At 35.6% G+C, this 18,299-nt stretch overlaps 2 protein-coding genes across 2 annotated transcripts in view; one reads left to right on the top strand and one right to left on the bottom strand.

Moving 5' to 3' along the window:
* LOC107704322 (cytosolic purine 5'-nucleotidase-like) overlaps positions 1–12,008 on the top strand; it is a 41,927-nt gene extending 29,919 nt beyond the window's left edge. Inside the window, exons 11-18 of the mRNA XM_016507214.1 lie at positions 1,540–1,581; positions 1,673–1,780; positions 2,559–2,625; positions 3,671–3,841; positions 4,498–4,549; positions 5,785–5,845; positions 6,285–6,461; positions 9,182–12,008. Coding sequence (XP_016362700.1) covers positions 1,540–1,581; positions 1,673–1,780; positions 2,559–2,625; positions 3,671–3,841; positions 4,498–4,549; positions 5,785–5,845; positions 6,285–6,461; positions 9,182–9,409 — 906 coding nt within the window. The 3' untranslated portion in view covers positions 9,410–12,008. The remainder of the gene's footprint in view (positions 1–1,539; positions 1,582–1,672; positions 1,781–2,558; positions 2,626–3,670; positions 3,842–4,497; positions 4,550–5,784; positions 5,846–6,284; positions 6,462–9,181) is intronic.
* A 2,600-nt stretch (positions 12,009–14,608) lies between these two features.
* LOC107704309 (metal transporter CNNM2-like) overlaps positions 14,609–18,299 on the bottom strand; it is a 41,877-nt gene continuing 38,186 nt past the window's right edge. The window contains exons 6-7 of the mRNA XM_016507203.1: positions 16,764–16,942; positions 14,609–15,282 (exon numbers count right to left, since the gene is read on the bottom strand). Of these exons, the coding sequence (XP_016362689.1) occupies positions 15,070–15,282; positions 16,764–16,942 (392 nt within the window). The 3' untranslated portion in view covers positions 14,609–15,069. The remainder of the gene's footprint in view (positions 15,283–16,763; positions 16,943–18,299) is intronic.

Raw genomic sequence — 18,299 nt, forward strand, 5'->3', positions numbered from 1 at the left:
ATCTTTATTTTTAAAGGAATAATCACATCTGTTTTCTTTTTAATTTTAACAGTAAACCTCTGTTGTGCAGCACTTTGTTTGCCAAAAAAAATAAAAGGGTTTCATTTTCATTTGATTATAAATTAAATTAATGTTTTATGCCTTCATCTGATTACCAGAAAAATTAAGAACATTTTATAGGGCCCTACTATTGTTTAAAAAGGACCCTATACAAAAAAAAAAGAATAGGTTTAAAATACAGGCATGTGGTTCTTAATTTCTTTTTATTAATTCACTATTTGTAAACTGATGTTTACTGTTAATTTTTTAGAAATATCAATAGCATTTGTATTAACTATATTCACTGAATGTAATTTAAAAAAAATCGAGAATCGAATCGAATCGAGAGCTTGCGAATCGAAATCGAATCGAATCGGGATATCTGAATCGATTCCCAGCCCTACACGTGACGCAGCTGACACAGAATAGCATACGCTGTTTACGTTCAGTGGATATTCTCCAAAATGGCACGAGGGTGACGCGGAGGAGACGAATTGTTGAATAAAGTCTTTATTTTTGTTTTCTTTGCGTACAAAAGTATTCTCGTAGCTTTGTAAAATTACGGTTGAACCCCTGATGTCACATGGATCATTTTACAGATCTCCTTGCTACGTTTCTGGACCTTGATCGTGGTAAGTACATTGCTGTCTATGGGAGGGTCAGAGAGCTCTCAGAATTCATCAAAATATCTTAATTTGTGTTCCGAAGATGAACGGAGGTCTTACGGGTTTAGAATGACATGAGGGTGAGTAATTAAAGACAGAATTTTCATTTTTGGGTGAACTAACTCTTTAAATGCATTGTACTTCTGTCCCTAAGCCTTGTTTTCATTTTTGTCAAATTTTAAATATGGTGCTACGCTCAACTACCTTTTTTATGAACATTTCTGGCTTTTTACGTACAAATAGCAATTTACTAGAAAATGTACTACCATATATATTTCATAAATAAAAATGACAGTTGTTTGTTGGGAACAAAATAAAATAAGAAATACAATGTCCGCTTGCATTACAATTTTGAGCTTTTAGCAGTTTGATAAATCTTTTTTATTTATTTTTTTACCCACAAATACCAATTTCTCAATATCTACCCAATAAATTTTTACAGCTTTTTTTTTTAAATTTCAGTTATATTTTCTTGTCAACAAAACACATTTTTAAAATTCCCTCATATTTCCAGTTTCCAAGACTTGAGGGCTAAAAAAATAAAAATTGTTGAAAAAATAATAGTTCTTTCTTGAATGCAGATTAAAATAAGAAAAACAGTGTGTGTAAACTTACACCTTAAATAAATCTAAATACATTTGCTAAATAAATCTAAATCTTAGTAGGCAGTATAGTTAAGCTATGATTTTCGAACAGCTTTGTGCCTTTAAAAATCCATTTGTATGCAGCTCACTAGGTTTTAAATCAGAGCAATAGACAACTGCACATGCAACTGGTTTGTTTAAAACTTGGACACATACAAACCATCATGTTTTTGTTTTGATTTGTTTTACAGAAAATTATGACGTACTTGTTTGACTTCCCCCATGGCCCAAAGGTATTGACATTGTTTTTTCAGCCTGTCATTAAACCTTTCAAAAGAGTTTCCTGTCATATATTGTTGCTCATTGTAATGTTTAATGTTATAGCATGGCACTTCACACCGTCCATGGCAATCATACTTCGACCTCATCCTAGTAGATGCTCGAAAGCCTTTATTTTTTGGAGAGGGAACTGTTCTAAGACAGGTGGATACGGTGAGTACATCAAACGAAAAGCTCTCTCAAAGTCAGCAGGTGCAGTATTGCACATTCTGGAACATTTTATCCTGCTGAACACGATCACACAGAAGGTTAGTCAGCGCTGAGTATTGAGTGTTTATACTGAAGTCTGCTGAGCACAATAGAAAAAATCTCTTTCCTGTCATCCCTTTGCAGTGTAAAGCAGCTAAACGGTTCACTGAACAGTTGTGCCACTTCTAAGAAAGATATTTCAGGGCAAAAACCTGTCTGTAACCCCAACAAGATGCAAAACGAGCAGTGCAAAATGCAAAATTGCTCTGAGTTCTTGTTTTGTGGGTGTATTTGAACCATTCCCTGATTTACATAGTTAATTTAGTGAGTCGGACAGGCACGATTTATTCTTTGTGAGTTGTTATTTATTTGTGCTGACAAAAATAGGCAACAGTAATGATGTTTATCAGTGTTTCTCAACCTTTTTGACTCCAAGACCCCCATCTTTTAAGACAATATTCAAAGGCCACCAGAGATATTTTTGGTATTTCTACACAATAAATTATTTTAGAGCTTTGCATAACTAGAAACATTTTCATGACTTTTTATTATTATTATTTTAAATTGCACAACCTTTCATGTTTTAACTTATTTTAAAGCTTGTTTTTCCTATTTTAAGTCAACTTGTGGGCCCCTTGGAAGTGTGTTGAGTGGGGCCTGGACCCCTGGTTGAGAACCACTGAAGTACATGGAATGAATATTCAGACAGTCTGAATATTAATCAATATGTTCTCTATCACAGACTACAGGCCGGCTGAAAATAGGAACATACACTGGACCTTTACAACATGGCATTGTTTACTCTGGAGGTACTGGAAATTCTTGGATAAAGATGCAAATGACACACTTGTCAAGTCACCTTTATTTATATAGCACTTTTAACAATACAGATTGTGTCAAAGCAACTGAACAGCATTAATTAGGAATTTATATACTTGTATGGACAAACAAACACACACATACACACAGATGTATCTCCTCAAGGTCCATACACATAGATCACAAGGACATCTGGTTTACTACACTTTATCACATGATTTTTCACTGCATGTGTACAGTCACTTAGTCCAGTAATACTCACATTAGTTAGCATTAGTTAACATGAAAAATACTTCTGATGCACTGAATAATCTTAGTTAATGTTCATTTCAACATTTGCTAATGTATTATTAAAATCAAAAGTTCTCTTAATATTTTTTAATAAACCTGAGCTGACACGAACTAACAATAAAGAGCTGTATTTTTATTAACTAACTTTAACAAAGATTAAAGTTGCATTTTATTTTACAGTATGTGTACTTACCAAAGAAAGTACTGGGTAATATAAGGTAACTACATGGGTTAAGGTTAGGTTTAGATTCATGACTAGTACCTAGTTATTACCCAGTTATTGTAATTACTATAACATAGTATGTACATGTAGAACATGACTGTAAAATAAAGTGCTACCAATATTTATAATGACTGTAACAAATGAATTGTTCCTTGTTAGTTAATGTTAGTTAATGCATCAAAATAGAATGAATATTATTAGTGTAAAGTGTTAACCTTAGTTCTGTTTCACTAAAATCAGCAATAGCATTGATATTCATAATAAATCACGTCATACTGAGATTCTTTTTTACAAATAAAATGATTGTGATTTAAATTGTGCTATGATAAATATTAAAATTCTCATATTGCTGTTGCTTGGACATCAAGGCTGAAAAAACAAAAGCATAAAATCACATTGGAAGAGCAAATATTGTAATAAAAGGAGTTCATTATGCAGCTTTTTCTATGCTGAGTATTGAGTATGCCTTATGTATATGTGAAAATTAGTCATTTCTGACATGTGTTTTCATCTCCGCCCAGGTTCTTCTGACATTGTGTGTGACCTGCTTGGAGCAAAAGGGAAGGATATTGTGTACATTGGGGATCACATTTTTGGAGATATTCTTAAGTCCAAGAAGCGTCAGGGTTGGCGGACGTTCCTGGTGATTCCTGAATTGGCTCAGGAGCTGCATGTTTGGACAGACAAAAGCTGTAAGTGTTGCCATAGATCAGTAAAATCAGCCATTGGCCTGTTTCACACTGCACGTAACAAGCAGCACATATTTATTTTGGGTGCCCATAATAACAGGTTACAGCATTGTTGCTGTAAGCACACTGGTGTTGCATAACTGCAAGTAGGTGCTGAACTACTTGCAGTTGTTCATGTGGTGAATATTCTATGTTAATGTAAACCTATTCATCAATGCAGTCTTTTGCAACATAGGTTTTTATAGCAGTTTATGGTGTTCCATGTAGATTTATTACCATTTGGATGTAAATGTAATCCCTTTTCACATTTAAATTATATTTTATCACCAGTTTTGTAATAATTATGAATGGCCAAATTCCAATAACCATTTTATAAAGTATGGCCATTACTACAGGAAATATTACTGTTGTAACCTATAACTTACTTTATATTCTGGATAGAGCTGCAGTTCTGTCACTGTGAAAGCACAATGTGTGCCTGCTGTCACAGTTACGCTTATGTGTGTAGTGTGAAAAAGACCTTCTTGTGAGAATCTCAGTAAAGAAAGGAATGCTCACACAGAGAAAGAGAAAGAGTGAGATGAGATGTCACACTTGAAAGGCTAAGAAAAAGAGATGTGAAACCCAATCATGACAGGGTTCTGCCCTCTCATTCACAGCTCTGTTCGAGGAACTGCAGGGCTTGGACATTTTCTTGGCAGAACTCTACAAGTGAGTAAAGCTGCCTCTGTTCCTTCCTCAGCACAGGTGTGTGTGTGTGTGTGTGTGTGTGTGTGTGTGTGTGTGTGTGTGTGTGTGTGTGTGTGTGTGTGTGTGTGTGTGTGTGTGTGTGTGTGTGTGTGTGTGTGTGTGTGTGTGTGTGTGTGTGTGTGTGTGTGTGTGTGTGTGTGTGTGTGTGTGTGTGTGTGTTCAGAATTTAGAAATGGACCCTGCTAGTTGTTGACAGGAAGTGGACTTGACTGAATTGCAATTATAAAAAAAGACACAGCCAACAACACAGATTTACCATTCACAAAATATCCATCATGTTGTTTTTAGATGGCTTTATAAAAATAAATGTTGACTTTTACAGTTTGAATATATTATATGACTATAATAAAGGTTCAGCAGTAAAATGTGGTTGAGTAGTTATCTCATAATATTTCAGTTTAATGATTCCTAGGATTGTCTGACTGTATAATTATCAATTCTGATGTTTTAATGCAAGACTAATCTGAAAATAGAACACATACAATGCCGTTTTAAAATAGCTAGCACAGAGCTGGATAACTAATGCATAATGTTCTGCGTGATAAACTAATACAAAAATATATAAACAAGGCATTTCCATATCGACTGTTAGGTGTTGTATTGTGGTTTTGTTTGTTGATTATTCAAATTACACCAGTTCATATTGGTGTTAATAGTGTTGACATAGAAATGCATAATTCTGAGTCAGAGTAGCCTACGTGATTAATTAAAAAATTGTATAAGCTTCTATAGGTGTTTTTTTTTTATACTGATTATTAATATAATCTAATGTTTCTAGAAATAATCCATATGTTGTGTGTGTGATAATGTATATGGGAAATTAGTGACAAGTTACATTTGTTATTTAAATCACTTACACTTACAGCAGCTGTATTCATTTCATTCCATTTTCATGCTCCCTTTATTCGATTTTTGCATTGTGTTTTCTACCTCAGTTCAAATTAAATTCAAATTTAAGAATTACATTGGAATATAAAAGAATTTCGCAGTTCAGTTGCTCAATTCTGATTGGTGCACAAGCTCGCTGTACAGGGTACAGATTGAGAGAGTTCACCTGTTGATAAGCAAAGACTTTAACTCAGTGACCTCTCGATTTCTGACTCCAGCTGATGTCTGTCCCTTCCCCCTTTTCACTTCTTTTTCACTTTAAATCCATCGAATTGCTTTTCTCTCACTCACATTCTTTCTTTCTGTAGGCATTTGGACAGCAGCAGCAATGAGAGGCCAGATATCAGTGCCATCCAGAGAAGAGTGAAAGTAGACACACTTAATCACACACTCGCATTCCGAACATTTCAGTTATATCTGATTTTACTAGATGTGAAACGGCTGAACTTTTATCTTAGTTGACAGTATGGACTTACCAAGTGTCAATAACTTGAAATGATTTTAAATTTTAGAAATATTCTGGCTTATTTTGTTTTTATGAACAGCATATGTGACATGCGCTCAAGAAATGTGTTTCCAGTAAATAAGCTTGTAATGGTAGCTCATAAGTCTTGTAAATTTAATTCCATGGTAATCAACAGCCCACCACGTGTGTTGTCCATAGATAACATTAGTAGACTACTAGAGTGATGTTATACTGTGTATTAAATGTTACAGGGTTATTATTGTCAACTAAAACTAAAAATAAAACCAACACCTTAAAAAAGTAACACTGACATGTTGATTTGGTGATTTTCTCTGTCATCAGAAAGTGACTCATGATATGGACATGTGCTATGGGATGATGGGAAGTCTGTTCCGCAGTGGCTCTCGGCAGACTCTGTTTGCGTCTCAGGTGATGCGTTACGCTGACCTGTATGCTGCCTCATTCATCAACCTGCTCTACTACCCCTTCAGCTACCTGTTCAGAGCCGCTCACGTGCTGGTGAGGACACACACCCACCCATAAACACAGGGCTGGATTGATACAAATACCAGTGGAAGTTCACAATAGCAGATACCCATTTCAAAATATTATAGAAACAATTAATGTCTTCAATATAAATGGAAAAAAAATGTATGTAGCTTAAATGGGTTACACTTTATTTTAAGGTGTCCTCGTTACAGTGTAATTATACATTTAAGTACCGAGTAATATTAATTAACTACATGTACTATATGGTTAGGGTTAGCATTAGGGTTTGGCTTAGGGTTACTTGCATGTAATTATGCATAATTTATTGTTATTATAATAGTAAATACATGTAACGTGTAACAACGGCACTTTAAAATAAAGTGTTACCCCTAAATGTTATATTTCTCAGTTAATTGAACATGGCTAGATATGTTGATATTTTTAATACAATGATTTAATACAAAACATGGCTAGATATATTGATATTTTTCAGTTTATATTCACCAGACCGACTGTGTTTATGTTAATATCTTTTGGCATTTTGACCATGAATAGTGCATGTGAGTTTTTTTGTTTTGTTTTTATTTTGTAAGAAATTAATTCCTTTATTCAGCGAGGATGCATCAAACAGAGACAGCAAAGATTTGTACATTATTACAATCATTTTCTGTTCTTTTGAACATTCTGTTATAAAAAATAAAATAAAAAACTTTTCCACAAAAATAATAAGCAGCACAACCGTTTTCAACATTGATAGTAATAAGGAATGTTTCTATTAGAATAATTTATGAAGGATCTTGTGACACTGAAAATTTTACTGCATCACAGGAATAAATTAAATTTTTAATATATATTTACATAGAAAAGTTATTTGAAATTGTTATAATATTCTACAATATTACTGATTTTACTGTATTTTGATCACATAAATGCAGCCCTGGTGAGACTTCTTTGAAAAACAAAAACAAAAAAATCTCACCGAACCCAAGCACTAGGCATAATTGCAAGTGCCTAATCGAGTACTCGGTACTAACAAAAGACTAGTATTGTTACATGTTTCTGAAATGAGTACCAGAATACTGCCTACAGGATACACACCCATACACACCCACATTTGTCCTGTTCACTTGGTTCTCTCTTCTGTGCCAAGCGCCCTATTTAACATACCTGTTTACATATTTGTTTCTGTCTCCTCTTCTCTCTGTCCCAGATGCCCCATGAGTCCACAGTGGAGCACACTCACGTAGACATTCTGAGTCAGAGTAGCCTACGTGAACAGCTCTGAGTAGAACTTTTGAGTCATCTAGTAATTACAGCAATTATACACCATAACACACCATAATAGTATTCAGTAAATTAGAGGATTCTGGGAAATTAAGTGTCCTTCTGTCATAATGAACAACAAATGTTTGGTAACACTTTACTTGAAGGGGTGTGCATAAGACTGACATGACCAGACTCTGTTTGCGTCTCAGGTGATGCGTTACGCTGACCTGTATGCTGCCTCATTCATCAACCTGCTCTACTACCCCTTCAGCTACCTGTTCAGAGCCGCTCACGTGCTGGTGAGGACACACACCCACCCATAAACACAGGGCTGGATTGATACAAATACCAGTGGAAGTTCACAATAGCAGATACCCATTTCAAAATATTATAGAAACAATTAATGTCTTCAATATAAATGGAAAAAAAATGTATGTAGCTTAAATGGGTTACACTTTATTTTAAGGTGTCCTCGTTACAGTGTAATTATACATTTAAGTACCGAGTAATATTAATTAACTACATGTATTACTATATGGTCAGAGTTAGGATTAGGGTTTGGCTTAGGGTTACTTGCATGTAATTATGCATAATTTATTGTTATTATAATAGTAAATACATGTAACGTGTAACAACGGCACTTTAAAATAAAGTGTTACCCCTAAATGTTATATTTCTCAGTTAATTGAACATGGCTAGATATGTTGATATTTTTAATACAATGATTTAATACAAAACATGGCTAGATATATTGATATTTTTCAGTTTATATTCACCAGACCGACTGTGTTTATGTTAATATCTTTTGGCATTTTGACCATGAATAGTGCATGTGAGTTTTTTTGTTTTGTTTTTATTTTGTAAGAAATTAATTCCTTTATTCAGCGAGGATGCATCAAACAGAGACAGCAAAGATTTGTACATTATTACAATCATTTTCTGTTCTTTTGAACATTCTGTTATAAAAAATAAAATAAAAAACTTTTCCACAAAAATAATAAGCAGCACAACCGTTTTCAACATTGATAGTAATAAGGAATGTTTCTATTAGAATAATTTATGAAGGATCTTGTGACACTGAAAATTTTACTGCATCACAGGAATAAATTAAATTTTTAATATATATTTACATAGAAAACAGTTATTTGAAATTGTTATAATATTCTACAATATTACTGATTTTACTGTATTTTGATCACATAAATGCAGCCCTGGTGAGACTTCTTTGAAAAACAAAAACAAAAAAATCTCACCGAACCCAAGCACTAGGCATAATTGCAAGTGCCTAATCGAGTACTCGGTACTAACAAAAGACTAGTATTGTTACATGTTTCTGAAATGAGTACCAGAATACTGCCTACAGGATACACACCCATACACACCCACATTTGTCCTGTTCACTTGGTTCTCTCTTCTGTGCCAAGCGCCCTATTTAACATACCTGTTTACATATTTGTTTCTGTCTCCTCTTCTCTCTGTCCCAGATGCCCCATGAGTCCACAGTGGAGCACACTCACGTAGACACAGATACCGAGTCTGCTCTGGCCACACGCAACCGCCACTGTGTGGACTGCAAGGACATCGACTGTAAAAGAAACCAGCTCACACGCTCCATCAGCGAAATCAAACCGCCCCACCTGTTCGCTCAGCCGCCGCAGGAAATCACACACTGCCACGACGAAGATGACGACGAAGAGGAGGAGGAAGAGTAGATGTTTTGACCTATCCTAGGGTAAAGATCTGTAGGGTGATGATGATAGAGTGATGAGGATATCGTGTGAGGTGGATGGATGAAGTAGACTATAATTGCCAAACCAAGCTCAAAAAGCTTACCAGACTTCAGTTCACCCGAACTGACAGTTTCCTCCATTAAAGATAACTAATGCATAAGTTATGCAAAAAACAAAAACAAAATTGTTTATCAGTCACTATAAAAGCACATAATGTCATGTGATAAACATCCTATGGAAACAGTTTACTGTGAACTGATGGTAAAACTCATGAGTTTACATGCATCATGCTACAGACAGCATGCTGGCAAAGACTCAGAAAATCCAAGCCTGTTAGGACAAGTGTTAAAGTTGGTTATTGGATCCATACAGATACACGTTATAGTCATATTTTACTATTGTTTTATAGTTTTTAACAGTTTAGGCAACTTTTTAAGTAGCCAGTCCATTCAGTCAGATTAGCTTGGTTACTACCTCCTGCAAAGACTGTTCCTTTAAAAAAAACTCTTGTGTTTTAAAGCTTTGTATGTTGGCAAGGTGTTTGTGTTGAAGTCCCGTGTGTTGAGAATCTGAATGAAGCACAGAAAACCGAAGCACGGTTCATTGTGACGTGTGTATGGAAGTGTAGCCAACACAAGAATCCAGTTACTTGGCAACAGCATGCAGCTGCTTTTTTTTAGAGGTTTGTTGTTAACCTTTTGGTTTTCATCTATTTTAATGCAGACATTTTGGTTAGCGCTAATGCTACAGAGTAGCAAACAGATGCCTCGTGTATTAGGGCGCAAAATGAGAGACATCATATCAGTACCTGCTCTAATTTTGGCAACAATGTCACATTGAACAATGACATACTGTATTTTTATACTCTTATATAAGCTAAACAGAACACTCTAGTTTTGTCTCAAACATTACACATGCCATTAATATCTGCCTCACATAAGAAAACTATTCAAATATCATATAGTAAGTGACCTTGATATGCAAAAAAATATTTATAAAAACTGTGTTTTATGGCCTGAGCAGCTTATTACACATCAGTAAATGAAAAGTCATTGAGAGAAGAAGTACAATGAAGTAAACAGCTGGACATTGTGAAGATGATAGGTTGAGAAAGAAAGTGCTGTTGCTTTGGTAAATGTTTTTATAGAAATTAAAGCAGTCCTGGATAATGTTTGAACTCTGTCAATGGTTTACTCCTATGTGGACCAAACGGTGTTGAGAAATTGTGTTCGGTTTAGCTTCAAGGGTCCCATTAGAGACTTTTAGGTTGTCCCCACAGCAAGTATGTGGAGTTTTTAAAGAAATAAACATTATTTTTTGAGTATAATGGTGGATCACGGTTTAGAGAGGAAGTGGTTTTAGCTGTGGGAAGTGTTTCAAGTGCATGAAACATGTAGATTTGGATGATTAGTGTGACTTTTATATGCATTACTCAGAGATAGTGTGTAGGATCTGTTTGAATGAAGCTACCCAATCCATAGTGTAATGTGTATTACTCGTATGCATATTGTAACTGTATGTTTTTTTTTATTTTATAAGAATGTAGTTTTTTTTTTTGTTTGTTTTTTTCCATAGGTCTGACTGTCAGTTTTTAAAAGGGAAGACCAAGTAGGTCTAAAATATAAAGGGTTTTGGTGAGGCCCAAAAATGGTTTCTAGGTTTTCAAAAGTCGGTTTCCAAGGAATCAGTTAAAGAGACGTTTTTAAACATACAATGCATATTTTATTTGTCAGTTTTTTGTGTAAAAACAACTGGACATCCTAAAACGGGGCAGCTCTTTCAAAATATACTTGTTCTTGGTTCTTTAGAGACCACAGTATAGAGAAAGTGTTTTTTATGTCCTAAAAAAAGATGCAGTATCTTTCTTTCCTGTTTTCATTAGCTTTTTATATAAAAACTCAGTGGTGTGGGTGTGTGTATATATATACATAATATGGCCAGCTCCCTGGACATGGATTAAAACTAGTCCTGGGCTAATTTGCACTAGTGTTGGCAGTTGTCCTTTTTAGTTGTCTATGCAAGGGAAACTGGCTTAGATTATATTTAAAAAAATAATATAATAGAAAGTGCTTTAAGTTTAAACAATATTCGTCCAATTTTCCCAGTAGTGTATCCTAGATACATCTTTAATGGGTGAAGGTCTCATCAGTATAGTCATAGGTAGCATTGCATATATCTCTGTTTGAACCAATGTTTTCATATTATATTTTGGCATAGTTTACAGAAAACAGTTAATTGTGCCAATAACTTACTAATATACTGAGTATTTGTTCCTTTCTGGGTTTTTTTTTTACCTTTTTGAATTAATTACTTTTTTGTGACTTTATTTTCTAGTTTTCAGTTTAGCGAAAGGAAAAGGTGCAAAACTGCTGTCTGTAAAAGAGATCTAGCAAAATAGACATGGCATTTATGAATCCAATTTTTTGTTTTGTTTCGTTTCGTTGTTTGTTTAGGGCATGTGATTTCATGTCTCCGATTTCATTGTTCCCTGAATTATTATAGCTTCTGATTTATAGTTCTAAACTTATACATATAGGAAATTGCGTTGCAATGTCAAATAAAACTAATTTTCCATAATAACTATTGGTCTCCTGTCTTGTTTACTTCGTTAGCATTTAACTACATTTATATGCCATAGCAGGTTTTCTGTTTTAGAATAAAGAAGAACATGGCATGCTAACTAGCCTAAACCAGGATGATACGTAACGAGCAACAGGACAATACGCTGGCCATTCAGATTCTATTACTGATTTCCACAGTGACATTTGTCTAAAATACCACTTCACATATGTATGCTGCATATTACAAAATAAATGTTGGAACATGATGTGAAACATTCAAACAAACCAGTTTCTTGAGCAACATGAGCCGTACGCTGTCCTAACCAGTCCTGACAGATCATCTGAAAGCAAAAATCCTGGGATGTAACAATCAGTCAGTCAGAATATATTTGATGTTTAATATGCAGCTAAAACAATGGACACAGTTACCAGGGTGATGTGATGACCGAAATATCATGTTGTATGTACATCTGTTGTTAGGACAGTTTAAGCTTATACAATTGTAGGATTTCGTTTAAAAAAATGCGACCAGTTGATTTTTAGGAAAGAAGAGCACAAAGACCACAGTACCACAGTGAAACCGATGAATGTTTAATAGCACTTTCTAGAACCATGTTTTCTCCCTAGGGTTTACATTTTAGTTACAAAGTAGCTACAATTCATTAACAAAGCAAATTAGAAAAAAAATTAAAAAGCCAGAACCTGTATTTAACCCCACAAGAGCATCTGTCTTGCAAAAAAAAAAAAAAAAACGATGGCTTTAATTTACTAAATAAAGCCCAACAATCTCTGATCTCACCTCAAGTAAAATCTTTGGTATAAAGAAAAACAGTTTTAAGATTACAACCTGGTCTAGGTTTAGGCTAAATTGTTAGACCACAGTGCCAAGCAGTGGCTGCCTGTGGTACTGACCCATGTATAAATAATGCAAGTAATGCATTACTGTTGTTGCTCTATTGTGGTTCAAATAAGCATTTGAACACATGAAAACATCAAGAGCAATGTCTTAAAAGCTGCCTGAATCAGTTTTACCACAAAGTCTGACATTGTAGAAACAGGGTCACGCAGCTGCCACCTATAACAACATATAGGAATAAGTTGTATGCTGTTTGATGATCTTGGCGGTTGGGTCAAAAAAGAAAAAGAAAAAAAGTATGGCAAAGGAGACAATATAAGTGGTTCATCGTTAAAGGAATAGTTCACCCTAAAATGAAAATTTACTGAAAATGTTCTCACCCTCATGCGATCCAAGATGATGACTTTGTTCCTTCATGAGTACAGATTTGGAGAAATGTAGCTTTACGTCCAATTCTCACCAATTGATCCTCTGCAGTGAATGGGTGCCGTCAGAATGAGAGTCCAAACAGCTGATAAAAACACAATAATCCACAAATATGTCCACATCCACATTTATCCACGTCTTGTGAAGTGCAAAGCTGCATGTTTGTAAGAAACAAATCCATCAAGGTTTTTTTTTTTTTTTTTTTTTTTTACTTTAAACCACTGCTTCTGGCCAAAATATTAGTTTATAAGCCATAATATTGCTGTCTCCAGTAAAATTCACCCCCCATTGTACTCTCACATCAAAATCCACCAACATATTTGTTTAGAGCTGTTTTTGCATGTAAACAGTGCTTGATCTGTGCATATTTCTCTCCTGATTCAGACAAGATAAGTTTTTCACTGGAGAAAGCAACATTATTATATGATACGAATAATATTTTGGACTCTCATTCTGACGGCACCCATTCACTGCAGAGGATCCATTGCGAAATGTCTTCAAATCTGTTTCCACGAAGAAACAACCTCATCTACATCCTTGGATGGCCCTTAGGGTGAGTACATTTTCAGCAAATTTGAATTTTGTGTGTATAAATGTGTATAATTTTAAACACATATGCATAGCAGGAGTTTCCAGCATTCATATAAATAAAAATTAAAGTCAACATTATATACATAAAGGTAATACACTCAAGTACAGCCCTTTAAACACTATGGCACCTTTCTTACAGACGCATGATGGGTAGAACAATTTAATGTAGTAGTTGTTTTAATGATGTGGTAAAGACTCGTTTTGTTACAGCCTGGATTCAGTTAGGAATCACACGGATGCATGTTGATTCTCCCTTGCATAAAGTCCTGACAGGTCTGTCATTTAATTTAAATAAGACTGCCTTCAGCTTTAAATGTAGAGTTATCGTGCCTTTGATAGAATAACATTTTTTAAAGCAGACAAATAGGACCTGTTCATCCTTGGAAGTGAATCCAAAATATCTCAGACCAAATATACAAATGTGATACAATACATGCATACAAATAGGACTATAATGTACAATACAGTAATCATGATAAATCATCTTTTAAATAAAATGTGTTTCATTGCACTTGTTAAAAAATTAATATGATTTTTTTTTAAGGCAATAGAGTGATTAATTTTTTAAAAAGGTGTAAAAGGTACTATGGGATATACCAGATTTAGAACAATAAAAATAAGCATTTCTGAAATATACCTGTAAAAGACCCTCACCGGTACATATACAATAATGTATTTGTGACTATGTATATATATATATATAGCATGTGCATGATATCAGTGACACTCATAGAGGCACACACATACACATGCACAATTTACAGACTGGTGCTTGCATGTGCCGACAATTATATCCTCAGACATGCATGTATGTACAAATGCATACAAAATAAATAAATATGTGAGTAGAATGCTCTTGGTTCACGGTTCACGGTTTCCTTCAAAGCAGTATTTGGAACAGTCTTTGATTTACCCTATTACAGCATCTGCATCTGGAGTATTTCTTTTGTGTTTGTGAACATCACGGGCAGTTCGAGTGTAGCTAGGGGCTCGTCAGAGCACAAAAACATCCATCCTCCAAACTCTTATAGTCTGGGGGACATAAACGCCGTGGTTTATCTGAATGAATGGGACCGGACCGGGTCACTGGAGTATCCCATTTTGCCTTGGGTCAACCCAAGCTCAGGTCCCAGTAGTAGTAGTGCACTACAAGAGTGGAGTGGGTTGGGGTGGTGAGCATCCGCTTTGCTCCACCACCCCACTGAGGGCTAGATGGCCCCCTCGCTGTGGCCTGTGTGGTTCGTCTTGTTGTGGGCCACACAGTTCTGTGTCTGGTTGAACAGGGTGGTGGTTTCATCAGTCACTCCATCATGGAGGTCTGTCAAAGTCATTTCGATTTTGGTGTACTCACTCTCAGCGGACTGTGGCGTCTTGTCAATGCGTGACGCCATGATGGCGTTCTGATACTGCTGGCGCGTTACCTGTCAATAACACACAGAAAAGGGGGTTACAAACAAACTGGGTTAAAACAAGACAAAATAATTAAAATAAGGTTAGTGTGAATTTAGATTGTACATTCAATGTAGCCATTCTCTCATTCTCTTTTGCAAAGTCATAGAAATACATGGATTTTTTCATTTGCTATTGGGACAAACCAAAAATGATATTTGTTGTAGTTTCCATTCACCACGATAGAAGTTTACCAAACGATGATGACTTGCACTTTTGAGAACCTGGAAATATGAAATTGGTATTTCCATTGGAAATTGGTTCTGATGTCTTTTATTTTGGAATTTCAAAATGATCTGCTCATCGTCCACTCTTCTCTTTTACCCTCAAAAAGAAACATGCCCAGTGTAGTTTTTTTACTCCCTCATAACCACATAAAGTGTTTACTGTATATCAGACTGAAATGATAAATGACCTTATTAAAAATAAACTACATCCTGCCTTGTAAAGCCACTTTACCATGATTGGTTATGTCATGCTTCTGATCCAACTAAGCATTTAAATATCGTCTTACTAAGATATTATTTGGAGATACAGAGTGACAACTGATATTTCTATCATTTTAAGCAAGTAGTCTGGATTAAAACAGCAGATGTAAATGGGAATGTGTCTCCCTCGTCGTGTTTCCATGAATAACTTTTGACATCCATGGAACCTTTCCATAGCACAAAAGGTTCTATAGAGGGGAAGGATTCTTCAGAATATTAAAATGTTCCACACACTAAGAAAAAAAAAATTTTTTCACTGAAAGGTTATTTGGGGAGCCTAAAAAGTGAAAGTGAAAAAAAAGTTAAAGTGACATGACATGTGGCCAAGTATGGTGACCCATACTTGGAATTAGTGATGATAACGAATGGTCCCCCAAAGAACCATAAAATGGTTCTTTTATGGAATCGATGTGAAAACCCTCTTTTGGAACATTCATTCCATGTCTCCATCTGCCACAGACCCCTACCCACTGCCCAAGTCCATATCTATCCCAGTGCTAACACTCAAATCCACATTTGTCTCTGAGCCAAAGCCATTGGTTTGTAACTGAGCCACAGTCCATGTTCATCACTCAGCCATAGCCACAATCTGCCAATGGACTACAGCCATTGGGCCACAGTTTAGACCAGGAGTCCACAACTCTGGACCTCAAGATCCAGTTTCCTGCAGAGTTTAGTTCCAAACTGGAATAAACACACCTATACTGCAACTTTGATCAGCTTGCTCAGGTGTGTTTGATTAGGGCTGGAGTTAAACTCTGCAGGAAAGTGAATCTTGAGATTCAGAGTTGAGGACCCCTAGTCTGAGCCCCAAGCCAAACAATGGGTGCCGCAATGGTATAAAAAATGTGCAATTAATGGCTTCTGAAGAATTACATGATTTTGTTTTGGGTATATTGGTTGTAATGACAAGAAAATGTGCAGAAACTGAAAGTGAGCTGGTGTGTTTAAGCAATTCTGTTTACCTTAATATACTGTACGTCTGACAAAGCTCTGACAGAATAGTCCGGCACATACATCTGCAGGAAGGCATTGAGCTGGTGGTTACTGCTGCCCAGTGACGGTGTGATGGCTTCAATCCGCTCGCTACGATTTAACGAGTCAGAATGGTTCAGTCCAAATGACCGAGGGGGGGATTTGTTTTCTGCGCAGGAAAAAGGAAAACATCATTATTTCATCATGAAAAAAACAAACACATACAATCAGGGGTGCAGAAATGATCTTGAAAGGCAATGTATAACTTATCAGCCTTGCTCATGAATATTAATTATCTGACTTGTTGTTTGACCAGCCTGATGCAGCAAAAATGGCTCAACCAGTGGCGCTGAGTTAGGGGCGGGACTATCTGTTTGCACGAGCTTTAGCGGTGTGTTTCGAACCCGTTTAAAAGTACACTATTTCATTCAAAAGTTTGGGGTCTTTTTTTAAGAAATACTTTAATTTATACTTTTATTTAGCAAGTATGCATTTAATTAATCAAAAGTGACAGTAAATACATTTATAATGTTACACACACACTGTTCTTCTGAACTGTCTATTCATCAAAGAATCCTGAAAAAATTGTCATGACAGTACAACTGTTTTCAACATTGACAATAATAAAATGTTTCTTGAGCGACAAATCAGCATATTAAAATATATTCACATAGAAAATAGATAGAATAATATTTCACAATACTACTGTATTTTTGATCAGATAAATGCATTTGGTGAGCATAATGGACTTCTTTCAAAAATATTCAAAGATCGCACCACTATGACCCAAAACATTTGAACAGCAGTGTATGTTTGTAGATATTTATGGCTTTTTTAGTGCACTAAATCCTTCAGTTACTAGACCCTCAATTTATAGAGACACTAAGTAGCATATGGTATATTATTATTTTATAATAGCTTGTAACAGCTTTTTAGAACTCAATAACAGCGTCGTTATTTATGAAGGGGGTGTTTCATGTATGTAAAGTGTTGCCGCTGGCAAGATTATGATAAAAAGCCTAAAAAGCTTTCAAAGTGAAGACTGGCTTGTTTTTAATTAAACACAGCTTATGTTTTCCACTTCATAAAGAGGGGGGAAATTTACAAGTGCACACACACAAACATTCCATTTACTCACACACACTAATGCTTGCTAACAGACATTTAATTTTTCACACTTTCACACTTCAGTACATACATTTATTCTTTCTTTCTTGCTCTTACACATAAACACACATGCGCATGTATACACACACTGGTTTCAAAAGCGGGGGTGTGTTAATGCCACAATTTGGTTGGAATGTATGTAATCCGTGTTTGGATGTGTGAGTGGAGTGAGGGAGCCGCCGCGTCTTTAGTTCAAGGCTCCAATGCTGGCCTGAAGGGGCCCAACTATGAACCCTACATGCTGGTAGTCAGCATGAGGTATGTGAGAACAGGGAACAGTATGCGTGTGCATGTGTGTGTGGGTGACTATGTACAGAGGAGTGTGTGTGTGTGTGTGTGTGTGTGTGTGTGTGTGTGTG

This window comes from Sinocyclocheilus anshuiensis, unplaced genomic scaffold (genome assembly GCF_001515605.1).
Source record: "Sinocyclocheilus anshuiensis isolate Anshui unplaced genomic scaffold, SAMN03320099.WGS_v1.1 scaffold1448, whole genome shotgun sequence".
In the NCBI taxonomy this organism is placed as follows: Eukaryota; Metazoa; Chordata; class Actinopteri; order Cypriniformes; family Cyprinidae; genus Sinocyclocheilus; species Sinocyclocheilus anshuiensis.